This window comes from Hemibagrus wyckioides, linkage group LG18 (assembly GCF_019097595.1).
Source record: "Hemibagrus wyckioides isolate EC202008001 linkage group LG18, SWU_Hwy_1.0, whole genome shotgun sequence".
NCBI classification, from domain to species: domain Eukaryota; kingdom Metazoa; phylum Chordata; class Actinopteri; order Siluriformes; family Bagridae; genus Hemibagrus; species Hemibagrus wyckioides.
Window position 1 is genome coordinate 21,706,162 of NC_080727.1, and position 18,804 is coordinate 21,724,965.

At 38.2% G+C, this 18,804-nt stretch overlaps 1 protein-coding gene across 1 annotated transcript; it reads left to right on the plus strand.

The window, feature by feature from the left end:
* Nucleotides 1–1,203: 1,203 nt before the first annotated feature.
* On the plus strand, nucleotides 1,204–17,283 carry pygma (phosphorylase, glycogen, muscle A). The gene is made up of 20 exons (XM_058414832.1): nucleotides 1,204–1,536; nucleotides 8,211–8,312; nucleotides 8,400–8,478; nucleotides 8,792–8,895; nucleotides 9,600–9,731; nucleotides 9,823–9,934; nucleotides 10,021–10,103; nucleotides 10,207–10,350; nucleotides 10,465–10,557; nucleotides 10,635–10,781; nucleotides 11,346–11,509; nucleotides 11,630–11,744; nucleotides 12,850–12,951; nucleotides 13,171–13,318; nucleotides 13,412–13,470; nucleotides 14,476–14,617; nucleotides 14,696–14,903; nucleotides 15,501–15,635; nucleotides 16,209–16,275; nucleotides 16,365–17,283. Exons 1-20 carry the CDS (start codon nucleotides 1,294–1,296, stop codon nucleotides 16,512–16,514), a joined length of 2,529 nt encoding a protein of 842 aa, XP_058270815.1. The 5' UTR covers nucleotides 1,204–1,293; the 3' UTR covers nucleotides 16,515–17,283.
* The last annotated feature ends 1,521 nt before the right edge of the window (nucleotides 17,284–18,804 follow it).

Below are 18,804 nucleotides of genomic sequence, written 5' to 3' on the forward strand. Positions count from 1 at the left end.
ACTAGCGGTTTAATGTATAGTTCAGTAGATTTAATGGCTGTGAGGAAAAAAACTGGTCCTGAAAAAACTGTTTTTTAGTGAAGTGAGTAAAAACACTTTCAAAACGTTACATGATCTAATTTATTTCTTGCAGTAGCATTATAATACAGCTAAAAAGAAATCAACATTTTCATCAATCTCTGAAATGACACGATCGTTGTAGGGTAAGTGAACATCTCTATGCTTTGTAAGCCTACATAATGAGCTATATGTCCCGGTATTCCCTTGCTTTTTAAAATGCTTCATAAAAACACCTTTCCATGAATCCAGGAATGCATCATTTAACCATAGTGGTGTTTCGTGCATTCATTCATGCATCCATTATCACTTCCCTTCTCCCTCTACACTCACTGTATGACTGCTAAGACTGTCCCACTGATCCTGACCCACTCTGCACGGTATGGTCATTTATTATGCCTGAAAAATGATTAAATATAAACATATGCAGACGATTTAAACTTTTCTTATATTATAAATACAGCATAGTTTACACACTGTTACCTACAAGTCATGTTAATTCCGCCAGGTAATTCTACACTGTATAGTAAAATGTAAGTAAAGTATATAACATTTTGTCTGCCCCAGTTTACTCAAAGTCCCAGTGAATTAATCGTACAGGTTAAACATAAAGATATTTTCCCAGTGCATGTTATAATGTTATAATTATTTCACTACAGATATATAAAACCTAAGCAATGCATTTGTGCACACACTCAGTGCAGCAAGAGTTTAAAGAGAAAACAAGAAAAATAAAAACAACAAAACAAAACCATTTACAGTATAGCTCTCCTGTAGGTCTTGCAACGTTATACGAGATGGTGATATCTTCTGATATTCACAAAGCATGGCTTGAAATATCACGGCCTTTAAATCGGGTCACACAGAGATATTAATGTCTCAGTCTTCCACTGCGAGTCTGCGAGCCGCATGGCATTCTGGGAGTTGTAGTTTCACACTGCTTTCACTGGAAATAAAATAGTGTGTTACTGTTACAAAATTTGCAAAGCTCAGTGTAAAAACCCCCGAACCCATCCCATAACGTAGCGTCTTATTAACATCAAAATTACTGTCGCAGAGATAAAACCCTAACAGCACCGCCTTGCTATTAAGAAACCCCGCCCCTTTATGAATATTAATGAGGCTGGTTTTAAATCAGCCCAGCTGTCAGGGTTGAAGCGGCGTTGCGGTGACAGCTTTGGGCTTCTGCTGAGATCGGTTCTGTGTGTTTACTGTATTTGGGGCTCATCCACCATCATGTCCAAGCCACTGTCGGACCATGAGAGAAGGAAACAGATTTCTGTTAGAGGCCTAGCCGGTGTGGAGAACGTGTCGGACCTGAAGACTAACTTCAACCGGCACCTCCACTTCACACTGGTGAAGGACAGAAACGTGGCCACGAAGCGGGATTACTACTTCGCCCTGGCGCACACGGTGAGAGACCACCTGGTGGGCAGGTGGATCCGGACCCAGCAGCACTACTACGAGAAAGACCCTAAAGTAAGTGAAGTTCACAAAAGTCTCCCAGGACCTAATAAAGGAAAGATATCTGCGTACATTTTTTAACGTCCAAAAATATAGGTTATGCCATATATTTACTGCATTTACACATATAGAAAACATACATAATAAAATATTTTCTTACATAACAATCAGATTTTTTTATTATTTGCCTATTCAGGTTTTTTTTATTGGTGTGGAAAGGTTTGTATAATTTACCTTTACTCACATTAGAAAGGTGATAAATACATATTAAAGGCATGATAAAGAAGGATACCAACCCAGCTGCAAGTAAAGATACAGTAAAAATATACTGTACCCATCTGAGAGTGCATATGCAACATATTCCTTTCATCCTTTCATTCATACATTCATTCATTCATTCATTCATTTATTCATTCATCTTCAGTAAGCATCATCTGGTCAGAAATGTGGTGGATCTCAGGAACATGGCCAGAAGGCAGTAATACATTCTGAATGTACACATGATATCACAGAACATTACGCACACACACACACACACACACACACACACACACACACACACACACATACACACTTAAGGCTAATAAACCTATCAACATGTTTTTGGGTTGTGGAAAGAAAGAAATCAATTTTATTTAAAGCCATTTATTTAATGAACTGAAACAGTATTAAAACTTTGATTGTGCTTTGAAAATAGACATAATACAGCTTAAACACATTAAACTTCTAAATCTGATTTTACATTCACATATTTACAAAATAAATAAATAATAATAATGCAGTCACAACAATATATATCACAATTCACAGTTTATGTTTTCTTGATATATATAACGCCCTTTAAAAATGAGCAATAAAACTAAACGGGAAAAATTTGTGAGGTGCAAAAATCAATTTGAAAACCTTTTGAAAAAGTCAGAGATTTCCGTTTGCACAAGGAAAAGGGCAAGCTGGATGAATCCAAAGAGCTGAACTGGGTTAGAGTTAGGGTTATGCAAAATAACATTGTCTTTTTTTTTTTTTTTGGTCTACATCCCAAATTCAAGAGGTGTGATCATGTCCGTCATCGCTCATCCGCTCTACACCTGCTGAGTCAGCAGCTTTCACGCCCAGATTCTGCAAAATAAACACTGACCTGACCTAATGAGAAATGTGTACAAACAAGCATTTATTTTATCCAAACCAATGCATAAGAAAGAATACAAATGCTAAACCTAACCCAATATTCTCCTTTTGTAACCTGTTCAAATCATGCTCTGGTCCATTCCCATAGTTATAAACAAGACAAATGTTCTTTAATAAGCCCCGTTCTCAAATATGAGCAATAAAATTAAATCACTGCGATAAATAAGTAAAAGAGTTTGCATTTAATTTTCATCTAGCCAAATAAAGGGTTATTCAAGGACCATTTCACTCTCTCGCAGTTGTCATGCGGCGTGTTATTTAGCATTATTACATTTCTACAGCTCATTGGCTATACCACAGCTTTGGCTAGTTGGGGCATTTCTGTTTTATTAATGTTGCCATAAATATCCACCCATGACCTTTTCTGACCTCTTCGCCGATAAAATGCCTCATCTTGGGCCAATCCGGAAGCCTCGGTACAACAACTCAGTCTTCGGCAAAAACAAAATACACTGATCTTAATGATCTGGGAGTATATTAAAGCAGCGTATACATTGCACACCAGATTGCAAGGTTGGATGATAAAGCGTGGGTATTAATGATCACTGCATCTTCCTGACACAGAGGAAGAGAGCTCCACACACGCACTGACCTCTGAGTCTTTTTGAGCGCTGGTGCTCTCACTGGGAGGGAACGATGATATGCTCTGAATAAACTATTTCTGTTCACTCTAGAACTTAATAACTTAATGAAGCATAATGCACATCGATGTGATGCGATATGGTGTGGTCACTGTTCTAGCCTTAACCCTCATTGTACTTTATAGAGCTGCAGAATACAGTGTTTTTTGCTAATATTCAACTACAAACATTATATTAAAATGCAGATTCAATCTTGTTTTAATTTAATACTACATTCAATGTGTGCTTAGTGTACACATTTGCTCATCTGAAACCCAATGAGCTGTTCCACTTAATGCAAATTGCAGTTGACATCAAGCATATGTTCCTATTAATGGTTCCAATTTTCCAATTTGAAGTGCCACTGCGCACTTCATGTCAAATATCTACACTGTGTTGTTGTGTTAGTGTGCTAACAGCGACGTGGGCGCATTTTAGTCAGGTTATTAGCGAGGAATAGCTTGGTCCATTTCCAGCACCTCTGACCTTCTCTCTTCCCACTGAGCTCAAAGTTGCTGGGAGTTTAAAGTATCTTTACTACAAAGGTCAGGAGTCATTCTCTCATATGATGAAAGGTCACCATAGGAAACATGGGCTGAAATCCAAGGCTGACTTGAACACCATGCCCAGCAGTGTGGATCATATAGACTGAGGTTAAGTCTAAGGAATGAAATGCAGTCAAACCATCTATTAACATCAAACCTGTTTTTATTTTTTTTATTATTCTAACTGCTGTGGCTTCTCAAGCTGTGGCACTGCAGGCTTACAGACTTCATAACCTTTTCTTTTGACCCCGGGGTGGTTATTTTTACTGGAATCAAAATGCCACTGTTACATAACACCAGTGACCTTCCTCTACCCTTATACACCAGTCTTCGGCCCCCTTCACCCCCACCCACTTTTCTTTCACGCACCCGTTTATACTAGGCCGTGTGTTCAGCAGCAAGAGGAAAAACATCTGAACCCGGGTGAGCTCCAACAAAACTGCTGGCCCATGTTAGCTAGTCATTAGGTTAAGGGGCCAGGGAAATCTTGTAGTTCTCTAATGGTGCAGAATAAATAAGTAATGAAAATAACATTAAATAGAAAAATGTAAGAAAAATAATAAAATTAAATAAAAATGAAAAGAAATAAAAAAAAACGAAAGCATTCAAATAAAATAATGATATCAGTAGCCAATATATTGTATTGATACATGCTAATTTAAATGCAAATAAATTTAATTCATTGAAAAAAAATAAATAAAGATGACATTTTTGAATCTAAGCAACACTTATTCCAAAGTGTCTTTAAAATATGACACACAATCTTTATGCTAAATTATATTACTGATATGAAGCTTTTACGATCAAATATATTAAGTCCTCTATAATACTTAATTATATAATTACTGATTTATGAAAATAATCACAGACCTGGATATTTTAATCTGGAATGTAAAACACGTATGAAGCATGTGTTTCTCTGGTTTCTATATTTAAAAATAAACAAACAAGTAAATAAACACACACCCACATACACACGCAGACACACACACACACACACACGTAACAGTAGTGTTATTACAGGAAAAGCTATTAACTTGGAAACCTGGTTTCAGCCTGCACTCTCTACTGTTAATGAGATACTCATCCAATTTATGTTGCATATTTGAAAAAAAGAAAAAAACTCACTACAAGGTCCATTAAGCATAGCCAGGGGTCCGGGATGTTGTATTCTTTCTTTTTTCTTTCTTTCTTTTTTGGTCGTAATTTTGTTAAAGATGACGACCCACCATTATCAAATTTATTATGCTTTTTAATGACTTCTTAATAGTCTGTTTGACTTGTACACATGAAATAAACCACACTTAAATAAGTCAAAAACCAGCCTATAAATAATGTCAACTAAAAACTATTTAGAACTAAAGGGGAAGTCTTTATTATCACCACACATACATTACAGAACAGGGGTTTTTTTCTTCACGTATCCCAGCTGAGGAAGTTGGGGTCAGAGCATAGGGGCAGCTATGATATGGCACCCCTGGAGAAGAAAGACTTAAGAGCCTTGCCCAACTGTGGTGGTGCTTGAACCCTGATCCTCCAATCAACAACCTACAGCCTTAACCACTTGAACCACCACTATTCCCAAACACCATTGCCTAAGACATGTTCAGACAGTTCTAGAAAACAGCACATTACTTCCACAGACTATAAGCCTGGTATGTCATTACATTTCCACAATAATTCTTTACAGAGTGAAGATTGCTGAAGGTGAAAGTATGTGATTGTGATTTAGTAACTAATGGATCTTTGATTACTGTCAATAACTGCAATAAAATTTTAGTCAATATATAATTCATCTTCAGTCACCTCTTTACACTGCTCAGGGTTAATAGCATAACATAGGGAGGATAGAGGAACCCAGAGAACCTAGAGGAAACCCGAGCAGGTCTGGGAAGGAAACTCAGAATAGTCAGTAATCTAAGGTCAGGTCAAACAGAGCTGTGAGTTGGCAGTGTTACCTGTTACACCACCATTATGCAATCCACATATAGTTGATATGTTTGGTGAGGACGTCTAAAGTGAGGAAGTATTTTAATAGTTTGCTATATTTAGCTCCATGGTTAAGAGTTATTCCCTTTATCAGCTGTTTAGCTGGATGGAAGGATGGTTGGATGGATGCATGGATGGATGAATGGATGGAAGAATGCATGGACGAATGAGTGGATGGATGGATGGATGGATGTATGCATGGATGAATGGATGGATTAATAGATAAATGAATGGATGGATAAATGGATGAATGGATGGATGAATGGATAAATGAATGGATGGATAAATGGATGAATGCATGGATGGATAAATGGTTGAATGCATGGATGGGTTCATTGATCCATCATCCAGGCCTCAAAGTAACATTACAGCATTCTTCCATCACGCATCACATCTGGGATGAGGCTTGGGTGTTGCTGTGTTTGATTTTTTATGGTGCACTATAACCTTCTTCATGGTTCTCCTGAACAGACATGGTCACACGTTAGAAAAGCCGGCAGATGCTTCATCAAAGGCTTTCTTGTAATTTGCTGCATGGTGCACGCCCCTGGACATCTACACTTACGGAAAGTTCTTTGGACACTTAATTGTTATACCTTCCAAAAAAACTCTTAAGGATGCAAGATTTGGGTCTAAAAGTGCATTCCATTGGTGGTGCTGCATTTTGTCCTCTTGTACATTTGTAGAAAACAATATTTTCTAAACAGGTTTTGGGAAAGTGAAGCTCAAAGTGATAAAAAAAAAAAAAAACACTGGCTTGGTTTGTTCTGTTTAATCAGTTTGCCTTCAATGTCTTGGCAACAGCTTGCTTTCAACAAATGGGTCAACATCACGTTGTTGTTCCTGAAATAAAAATCCTTTAAAGCAGTCATTCCCCCAGGATATCCTCAGTGTGCACATTGTACTCTTTCGAGCACTAAACCACTATAAAAAAAAAACTCTACCAGTTTACAGGAAATCCATTATAGATCTTTTTAAGAAAAATGTCTGATTTGTTGAAAATATTGAAATGGAGATCATAGTTACAGCAGTTGACCATTTAATCCTAATTAATGCCAGGAACAGCTGGACAGTTCCCTGCCAGGCCCAGAGAGGGCGCTGGCAGGTGAACCTTGGAAGCCTGCTTCTTTGTGTGTCTTTTGTTACGCCCTTCCTATTGTTCCTATCCTGATTGTGTCACCTGTATCCCATTAGTCCTAATGTCTACCCCTATAAATAGGGATCCTTGTGTTTGTGTCCTTGTCCATGATTGTTATCTGTAACGTCTGGGACCCCCGCCCTATGCGGGGCTCGACCCCAGACGCCCGTGGTGTGTGCGCGCACGCCAGCACACGGTGTAATGAGACCCATGCGCAGGATTCAGCGAAGCACTGCTTTTATTACATTTAAGACGTGACATAGGGTAACAAACGTAACACAAGACATGGCGTGGTTAACTAAACAAAACAAAAACAAAACCTAGACCTTAGCTTGGACATGGAACCTAGCAAACAAAACCCCAACAGAAACCACGGTACAGATAACAATCATGGACAACAACACAAACACAAGGATCCCTATTTACAGGGGTAGACATTAGGACTAATGGGATACAGGTGACACAATCAGGATAGGAACAATAGGAAGGGCGTAACAAAAGACACACAAAGAAGCAGGCTTCCAAGGTTCACCTGCCAGCGCCCTCTCTGGGCCTGGCAGGGAACTGTCCAGCTGTTCCTGACAATTAATCCGTTATCATTTGTTGTTGGGTAGCATAAATAAAGATTCTTAGTGCTAATAGGCAATGCACTACCTACTACCTAGCTCAGCGTGCTTGAAACTCACAAATTCACACCACTAAGAGTTAAATGAATGTAGAAATGTTGTTTGAATATTGAGCTGAGTTGAACAGAAGGTCAAAGTTTTTGTTGCGTCAATTAGCCCAATCAGCTCTCTACATTAAGCTAGAAAAAAATCTGGCGAAAATTTCCAGCTGAATAAAACACCTTTCCTCTCTTGAGGAATCTGGTGGGAATTGGAAGGAAATATTCAAATGGATTTGTAGTGGGAAGAGAAGGAAGCTCGTACTGATGACATTAGACGGTAATGGTTGGTTAAAATGAATGTTTCTCCAGGAATCCCAAAGAAATATCCAATCCATAGAAATTAGAATATACATTTACACTTTCATCGTAAGTCATTCACAAGGTAGAGTTGAGCTCTTTTGGAATTCTTGATGTTGCTCCAGGACCCAAAAGTGGCTGCATGTCAGTGATGGGATTTAAACTTATAACCTTCTGAGTAATACTCCACAGCCTTAACCTATGAGCAACCACTACCTAACCTCTCTGTCTGCTTTCTTTCTCTCTAGCGTGTGTACTACCTTTCACTGGAGTTCTACATGGGCCGTACTCTGCAGAACACCATGGTGAACCTGGCCTTGGAGAACGCTTGTGATGAGGCTGTGTACCAGGTGCCTTATCCACACTATTTTACAGAAGTATTAAACTTAGTTTTGTTAATTTCATTCAAACCAGTGAGAAAACTGCTCTTGTTGTAGCTGGGTCTGGACATGGAGGAGCTTGAGGATATTGAGGAGGATGCCGGACTGGGCAATGGAGGCTTGGGCCGTCTTGCTGGTATGCACCATTGTCTCCTTTCTTTTTGTCTTTTAATAGTTTTGAAATGCTCATTGATTCTTTTGTCACGGTTATAAAAATGGATAGACAAAAGGCTCATCAGGTTTTATGAACATAATAGTACATTATGGGCCAATTTGAAAGAATTTAATTAAGTTTCAATCACCACTCATGGCATCGTTTCACTTAAGGACAATCTCCGGGGATTGCATCATTGGAAATGGTGACAAAAGCTAAAAAGCATTAAAGGAGTGTAGTTAATTGTCTCCTTCTTACTCGGTGCCTACCTCATCCCTCTTATCTCTAATGTTAGCTTGCTTCCTGGACTCTATGGCTACTCTTGGTTTGGCTGCCTATGGCTATGGCATTCGCTATGAGTTTGGCATCTTCAACCAGAAGATTGAAAAAGGCTGGCAGGTGAGTCAACCATCACTGCATTCCTAAGTAATATACAGGCGGGTAATGATTTAAAGGAGAAAATAAACTGAGGGGTAGGGACTCCATTACCAATGCACCTTGGTCCAGATTCTACACGTTTCTGGAACTGTTTTAAGAAGATGAGCAACATCACTTCAAAAGATCATCCCTTCATCGAATTATTCAGTGAGACCAGCTGCATGTGGATATGGGTGGAGTCATGCTAGAAGAGACCGCTCCTGTCAGGATAGAAATGCTTCGTCATAGGTGATTAGCAGTTTAAAAATCAGTACAGCTAATAAATGGAAAGTGTAAATGCAGACAGTGTATCTATAATCTGAAAACCTTTTGCTGTTGTTAGACATATTGCAAAGATTGTGAGAGGAAAAAGAGGATCATAGGGTGAATAATGACAGTACCAGGTGATGATAAAAAAAGAAATATTGCAGATACTGCAGATCAGAAAATGTGTGTGAGTAGGTTTCCCATGAGTAAACTAATGACAGGTCTTTTTGAGAAGTTTTTAAGTAGTTGGAAACTTTGCTGGTTTGCTTTGCTACTTGTCTCAAGCCATGCCAGCAAAATGTCCCCTATAGCTATCTTTTCATTTGCCTCCTCTTTCTATATAAAATTCGTAAGAGAATCTTGACAATATGGTTGATTTAAAAATCCTAATAACTAACTAACTAACTAATAACTAACAGATTGAAGAAGCTGATGATTGGCTACGCTATGGCAACCCCTGGGAGAAAGCCCGCCCCGAATACATGCGTCCCGTCCACTTCTACGGCAGGACAGAGCACCATCCAGATGGAGTCAAATGGGTAGACACTCAGGTAAACACAGTCCTTTGGTAATCAAGCATGTGGGGTTGTTTTAGACACCATGGAAGTCATGTGAGCTTTGTTGACTCATTTGTACTGGCAGGTTGTGTTGGCTTTGCCATATGATACTCCTGTGCCAGGCTACAGGAACAATGTTGTGAACACCATGCGGCTGTGGTCCGCCAAGGCCCCGTGCGAGTTCAACCTGAAAGACTGTGAGTCACACTGGATTGCGAAAAGCTTATGCACCACTAACCTTGCTTGGAATCAAACTCAGACATCCGTTCATTTTTGTTTCTAGTCAACATTGGTGGCTACATCCAGGCCGTGCTGGACCGCAACTTGGCCGAGAACATTTCGCGTGTGCTGTATCCCAATGACAACGTGAGTTAACTATTTATTTTAACTCAGAATGCTTTGTTCATTATCATATTAACCTACACACACACACACACACACACATAAATATCTCTCTGCTTCATTGCAGTTCTTTGAGGGGAAGGAGCTGCGTCTGAAGCAGGAGTACTTTGTAGTGGCTGCCACCCTCCAGGACATCATCCGTCGCTTTAAAGCCTCCAAATTTGGCAGCAGAGAGATTGTGCGCACCGACTTCACTGCTCTTCCTGATAAGGTAAAGGATTAACACCCTTGTTCATCACCTCATTTTCCTCATGTTTTTTGATTTCAGCTGCCTTAGTTGAGTCTGCAGTCTTTCAGTCCATATTTATCGCTTGTCTGCCCTCAGGTGGCCATCCAGCTGAATGACACTCACCCGGCTCTTGCAATCCCTGAGCTGATGAGGGTGCTGGTGGATGAGGAGAAGCTGCCATGGGAGAAGGTAAGAAAAATCGTGAGCTCAGAACATCATATCATTCTCGAGCAGTAGTGGGACTATGTGTTGTGTTGTGATTTTAGGCCTGGGATATCACTGTGAAGACTTGTGCTTACACTAACCACACAGTGCTGCCCGAGGCTTTGGAGCGCTGGCCTATTGACCTCTTCCAGACCCTGCTACCTCGCCACCTTGAGATTGTTTACGAAATCAACCGGCGCCACATGGAGGTCAGATAAGTGGCTGGTGTCAATGAGCTAGTAGAGCTAAACTGTCCTGTATGTAAACTGTATATTAAATAACCAATATCTTTTCAATCATATACATCCATGAATGTATCATACATTACAGCATTGAGCTACATGTTGGTTCATATTTATAATTCATATATATACAGTGAGTCATTCTGCATCCTTAGCCTAGAACATGGGTGTCAAGCTCATTTTAGGTTATGAGCCATATTACCTATGGACCCATGTTGAGTAGACTGGACCAAAAAATCAGTTTAGTGACCACTAACCACATCGCCTTAGTTTATTTATCAGCCTTTATCAATCATATGTACATTCTGAATGCATAAATGAACTGAATATATAAAGTATGACCTACAGAACTGAGGAACTGACTGCAATTTAATATCAAAACTTCCAAAACACCAAATTTCTGGAACCAGACATCAGAACCGGACAATAATGGCATCTGTACATGAACTGTATATAAAATAACCATTGTTTTTTCAATATTTTGCATCTATGGATCATTATGGTCAGCTTGTGCTCACTTTCTTTGTGCAGCGTGTGGCTTCCCTGTTCCCTGGTGATATGGACCGCCTACGCCGCATGTCTTTGATTGAGGAGGGAGGAGTTAAAAGGGTCAACATGGCGCACCTGTGCATCGTCGGCTCCCACGCGGTCAACGGTGTGGCGCAAATTCACTCAGACATCCTCAAAGCTTCTGTGTATGTACGACTCAGACAAGGCGTACACACACACACACACACACACACACATACATACACACACACTTGTCATATATATCATAATCCATGCATCATGTTCATTTGGTAATGTGTCAATAGGTTCAAGGACTTTTATGAAATGGACCCACACAAGTTCAACAACAAAACCAATGGCATCACCCCTCGTCGTTGGCTGGTCATGTGCAACCCTGGCCTGGCTGAGGCTATTGCTGAGGTTAGTATTTAAAACTTTTCTCTACTTAAACATTTTATAACTTAATGCAATTGATCTGCAAAGACAGGTTTGATGTCTGATGTTCAATGCTTTAGTGAATTTCTGTAGTACTGGAAGCTATCTCACTTTATATCTTATTTGATCTTTTTCATAAATATGTACTAATTTGTTCCAAACAACATGATTATAACAGATATCTAATATTTCACTGACATATTTTTAAAAGTGGAACGTCATGTACATAACTACTATTACTATGGCTGCACAACATAATATTACAGCACTGAGGTTCAAATTCATATAATTATTTCATATTTATATATATATATATATATATATATATATATATATATATATATATATATATATATATATATATATATATATGCTGTTGTTATGTGGTGTCCTTAGCCTAGCACTAGAGTGTCAAGTTCATTTCAGGTAATGAACCATATTACCTATAGGCCCATGTTTAGTAGACTGGACCAAAAAAATCCGTTTATTGACCACTAACCACATCGGCTTAGTTCATTTATCATCGTTTATCTTAAATGTACATTCTGAATGTATAAATGAACTGAATATATATGATCTATAGAACTGAGGAACTGACTGCAATTCATTTTCAAAACCCCCAAAACTGAGTTAATGATATGTGATTTTAAAAGTGTGCTAAAAATGCTTCTGTAAATAAGTCTAATTCCAAATTATCTAATTTCACTGGAACATATAGAATATTAATGGAAATTTTTGTATTAATAAATATGTATATTCTCTTTACACTGCAAAATAAGAACATCTTAGCAAGTGAAAATAACTTGAATAAATCTAGCAGTTCCAATATGCCTGAATATTATTTATGTGGATTTTGTGGATGAATGTGTGGATATTTTGTTCAGATTCATATATTCGTAAATATAATCCCAGTTCATTCCATAACAGTTCTAGGTTATATGAAAAGACCATCATTTGAAAAATATGATGTGTCAGTAGTGAAGGTTATGGCTTGATTTTGCCCCCTAGTGGAAAAACAGAGTCTAGCTCTTGTCCCTCTTCCAAATGGTTCATTCCTTATTACAAGACCATTGTTGTTTGTATGTCCTAGAGAATTGGAGAGGATTTCATTCGCGACCTTAGCCAGCTGAGGAAGCTACACAACTTTGTTAACGATGATGCTTTCATTCATGATATTGCCAAAGTCAAACAGGTGAGTAAGATTAATAAGAAGAGCATTTTTTTTGCGGTTTTGAAGCTCAACATCTCTCTAGCAGTTTTCCTTTCATTGTTCCACCTTTGAAACAGTGATTTGCATGAATATATAATTAAGGATCCTTAATTATATTATATATTACAGCCAAAGAGCTAAGCATTTAGAAGACACTGCGATGAACTCTGTGTGTGTGTGTGTGTGTGTTCCCTGCAACAGGAGAACAAGCTGAAGCTTGCCACCCACCTGGAGGAGCACTATAAAGTGAAGATCAACCCCAATTCCATGTTTGACATCCAGGTCAAGCGAATCCACGAGTATAAGAGACAACTGCTCAACTGCCTGCACATTATCACCTTCTACAACCGTGAGTGCTTTTCTCCTGCTCGCCTATTTCCCAGCCCATTTCTCCTCTTTGCATCCATCCATCAGTAACATGACACATGACATTTGTTTTCAGGAATCAGGAAGGATCCCAAGAAGCAGTGGAGTCCCAGGACCATCATGATTGGTGGAAAGGTGCATATCATTACAGACTTGACACGATGCAGTGTCCTATTTTGTAGTGTTATAACCTGGAAATGATATGGATAATATATTGATATATTTCCCAGCCCCTGAAATAGACAGAAGAATATTCTACTCACTCAAATAATGCATAATAAAACACTGAACTCTGAAGGTTGCCATGACCTACGATGTCTAGAAAAAACATTCGTTTTCACTAATTGCACATATTTCTCTCTGAGCCAGGCAAAAAAAGCTACTGCAAAGCTACACACATCCATTCAGGATCATTAATAGAAAAGAAAAGGATAGGAACACACACACACATACACACACACACACACACAAAGTAATAGATACTTATCTCGGTTCATTAACAGATGTAAATGCTGCTTATTGGTTTGCCGTCTGCTGTCTTACCTCCAATTCCTGCTCCACAATACTCCACTGATAAAACACAATACAAGAATTCATTAAAGCTGCCAAAAACATGCCAGTGGCTATGGGCAATAATATGCTAAAGCCACCCCATCCCTTAGTCCCCTCTTCCCCATTTTAGCTCGCTATCTGTCTTCCTGATCACACCAAAGGCAGAAGGTATATGATTAGAATTAAAACCATGATTTCCAAACCAAAGCATAAAATTAAAAAGATTATTTTGTCGAATAAGTTATGGCCACCACCGTCCTGGGGACAATGGGTACAAATCACAAATGCACCTTATATGAAATGCCGGTTTATTGTGTTATGCAACGCACATACACATCGATACACTCATCAGACCTTCTGGCAATTTAGCATAGTCAGTCCGCCTACTGGGAGGTGGGAGGAAAGTAGAGATCCACATGGACACCTGGGAGAAGATGCAGACAGGGAGAATCTCCACACAGCCAGGAACCCACGCTTGAACTACAGACCACAAGATTTTATCTCACTCTGAATATTTCTGTGATTTTATGTGTTTACTGGTTAGGTGAGTTTGTCATAGCGTGACTGTATGTGTTCTTGCAATCCCAGGCTGCCCCAGGCTACCACACAGCCAAGATGATCATTCGTCTGATCACAGCCATCGGTGAGGTGGTCAACAATGACCCGGTGGTGGGCGACCGTCTCAAAGTCATCTTCCTGGAGAACTACAGAGTCACTCTGGCGGAAAAAGGTGCCTTATCAAATATTTCAAACACTCAAAGTAACGTAATGGAAAAAATTTAAATCGTTTCTTTACCCTGTTCTTCAGTGATCCCTGCTGCTGACCTGTCTGAGCAGATCTCCACCGCCGGCACAGAAGCTTCCGGAACAGGAAACATGAAGTTCATGCTGAACGGGGCTCTGACCATCGGAACCATGGATGGTGCCAACGTGGAGATGGCAGAAGAGGCCGGAGAGGAAAACCTCTTCATCTTTGGCATGAGAGTGGACGATGTGGAGGCCATGGACAGGAAGGGGTGAGAGCACTATAACACTGGGATGGTGAAAAACTTTTCTTTGGGTTAATGAGAAGAAATTAGTTTGAAGGACTTAGTGATCAGTGGTAATTGGGGATGGATTCAAAATTAAATTAGAATAATTCCATGTAAATGTCAGTCCTACAGTGGAAAACATGTATGTCTAATATATATCAGGTCAGAAGCTTTAGAGATTTTTTACAATTTAATGGCACTTTAATGTAACTTTTAAGAATTTCATACACTTAAAAACCTTTCTAAGGTTAGAGTTGGGCTGGAGGGGATTTTTATTTCTTTGTTTATTTATAAAACCATGTGATTTTTCTTAGTATTAAACAGAGTGTTACCTGCAAAATGCCTTAAATTCAGTAGCTTACATGATAATATATACACACTCAAATCAGTAGAGTTTACACGTTACATCCATAACACTGAAAATGCTTTTCATTATTGTTATAGATAGATAGATAGATAGATAGATAGATAGATAGATAGATAGATAGATAGATAGATAGATAGATAGATAGATAGATAGATAGATAGATAGGAGATAGTAGTGCATATACTTATTGTTATTATTGTTTATCTCCTTCACAGATATAATGCGTCTGAATACTATAACAGTATTCCAGAGCTGAAGCAGGCCATTGACCAGATTGCAGGAGGTTTCTTCAGTCCTAAGCAGCCTGACCTCTTCAGTGGCATTGTCAATATGCTCATGCACCATGACAGGTACTTGTACTGCAGCACACATTATTCTTCCTGCAATAATCGCATATTTCCGTTAAAACATTCCCCCTGTCTTGTGTATAGAAGTATAAGCTATCAACTAAATAACTACTCATGTGAAACTGGAAGGTCTCTTACTGATGTTATTTGGACTTTTTAAAGAAGGTCTTTTCAAGACTCTTGCTTATGTTATTTGGACATAGTTTAATGTAATAAATTATTACAAAAGTGAATAAAGACAAAATACACATTCAACAAACATTTAAGTGCTGGACAACATCTTGAAATTTCCTAAAACTATTCGAAGGCAGCATCTAACTATGTGTTTCACAGTAAAATTGTGTATATAAGAAATGGAGAGTTAGCATGTTTGGTAACTAGCCAGCACTGGCACTGTTATTCAACTCCTTCTTGGTAAAAAATTAAGCTTTTCTCTAAACTCTCATTTATAAATACCAAAACCTAGCAGCGGTTAATATTCATCTAAGCTAGGCTATCATCATTGCCTCAAAAGTGCTAATAAAATCTGCACACACCTCGTTTTTATCAGTCTTCTTCTGATCAAACCCCATACAGATTTAAGGTGTTTGCTGACTATGAAGACTACATCAAATGCCAAGATAAAGTCAGTGCCCTTTATAAGGCAAGTGAAGTTACTTATAACAAAATGACTCTCATGTCTATATACTTTCCTTCACCTTTATTTCAATTCTAATCTGCTTCATCAAACAGAAACCCAAGGAATGGACCAAGAAGGTGATTTACAACATCGCTGCATCTGGCAAGTTCTCTAGTGATCGCACCATTGCTCAGTATGCTCGTGAAATCTGGGGTATGGAACCCAGTATGGAGAAGCTCCCAGCTCCCGATGACCCGAAATAAAGCCTGCAGGCTGCCCGAGCCTATCTCCGACTCTGAGTTTTTAAGAGCAGTCTTTAAAACTGATTTGTTTCAGAATGAATTTATTGATGTCTGCCTGTTCACTTGTTCTCCATTGTGGCTTAACATGGTCATGCCTTGTTTCTCCCGTCTGTGAGCTTTCATACATGAATTCTGTCAATTGTCAATCTTTGTGTCGTCAGTCAGGTCGCCGGTCTGTCTTGTATAAAGATAAGAAGTTTATCAATAACAACTCACATGCTTCATTTTGCGTATCAGAGTGAAAACGATGGCACATGGTGATGATGCACTTTCTGGTGTCACTGTGTGCAAAATGTCTTGGGTTTTTGTGTACCTAGCAATCTCTTCTATAGGTATGTCTGTCTCTCAAGAAAATACACTATTTCTAAAATCATTAGTGCTGTATTCCTGCTTTACCTAGCTTGTCCTTGTGCTGGATAGATAGGAAAGCATTAGATACAGTATTTAAGTATGAGTGAGTCTATCTGAACCACTGCTGAATGTTTTTCACCTGGAATATGTTTTTTGTAACAGAAGAAACACACCTTAAACACACTGGCAAGGTCTGGCACGCTAGTTCTGGACTAGCATCAGTCGGATGCCGTACACTTAAACCTCTTAGTTATTCTCTGAGGTGGGTCTTTAACCAATAAAGACAATTTAATGAGATAAATCACCGACCACTTTTATCAGTGATATTTGTTTTCACAGCACAACAGCCTTATTAATAAATAAAGGATATAAACACACAGTCTCCATTGTGTATGTACAATATACAGTATTAGGAATAAAACTCCACTGTATAAAATTAGGAATGCATCATGACTGGGATTTTTAAGGACGTTATATAAATTTGAGAATTTTTTACTTTTACAGAGACAATTATGAAGCTCAAGGACAAAGACCACATTTATGTTAACATTTATTAACATGAACTTGTGATACTGGACAATGTAGTTACACAATGCAATCAATCATCCTTAGTAACTACCTGTTAAGGTCCACCCTGTTTTAAATCGCTATTTATATAATCAGAAATCAACCAATTTTTTTGAAAAAAATCGAAAGCAACCTCCGAAAATTCTAAACTTTGCTCCAAACATGACAGTAAACCATTAAGACAAGCAATCTGGTAATGAGTTAGCTGTCACTTATGATATTAGTTAGTTAGTTAACAGAGGTCTGTGACCCCTGTCGTGTTGCATGAGACAAATAAAACACTTCAGGAGTTTCGACCATCTCTCTCGGACTGACCATTGCCAAAAACAGCAGGATGTTCTTTGTCACACTCTGAGTTCAGAACTTGCTGACAGAAGTGTTGATTGTGACACATCGGTCACACTCTGAGCAAACTGGTTACCTATCAATACAGAAATCTTCCAATTTCCACAGCTGTCATCTTCAGCTCAGCGCAATAATGTAATATACAGTTTCAGAACCATACACCTCAATCATAACCTCATTTACTAAATTTATTTCAGTAAATAAACAGCTATTTAGTAAGATCTCAAGAGTACATCTGTTTATTTAGTAAATTATCTCAGAACCTCATCTTGAGAAACCTTTCATGAGATCTAGTTCTGGAAACTTCTACCATTTCATCTCACTTCAAATGCACACAGATCAGCCATGACGTTAAAATCACTTTTTTTTTTTTTGGAAATATACTAAAGTAAGTGTACTCAATTTCTATAATATCCAAGAAAAGTGTAAATAAAATAATACTTAAGTACAGAAACACAACCCAATTCCTGGAGTATTTTAATTAAAGTAAAAAAAAAAAAAATCACCCGTCTTCAAACTACTGACATTATAACAAGTTATTATATATATTATATTCTCTTCCAACAATAAATTAGGGAAAACATTCAAAAGTTTCTGTATTTTAGAATTGTGTATTTTGTAAATACACAGTTAAAAGTCAAATTCAAATTTTTATTTGTCACATACATAATCGTACACAGTATGATATGCAGTGAAATGCTTACACGACTGTTATGACCCTAGGAAAAGGAATAAGGACAGAACAAAGGACAGGATAAAATATAAAAATAAAATACAAAAATATGAAATACAAAAAAATATACAAATTATACTAAAATACGAAATATAAAATATAAAAACAAGTTCACAGTAAGAAAAAAAATATAATAGAATAAAATAGAATAAATATAAATAAAGTAGGCATGTATGTAGAATATGTATATAAAATAATCGATGTATATCGGAAGTGTAAAATGTACATACAGGAAGTGTAAAATACAACAGCTGT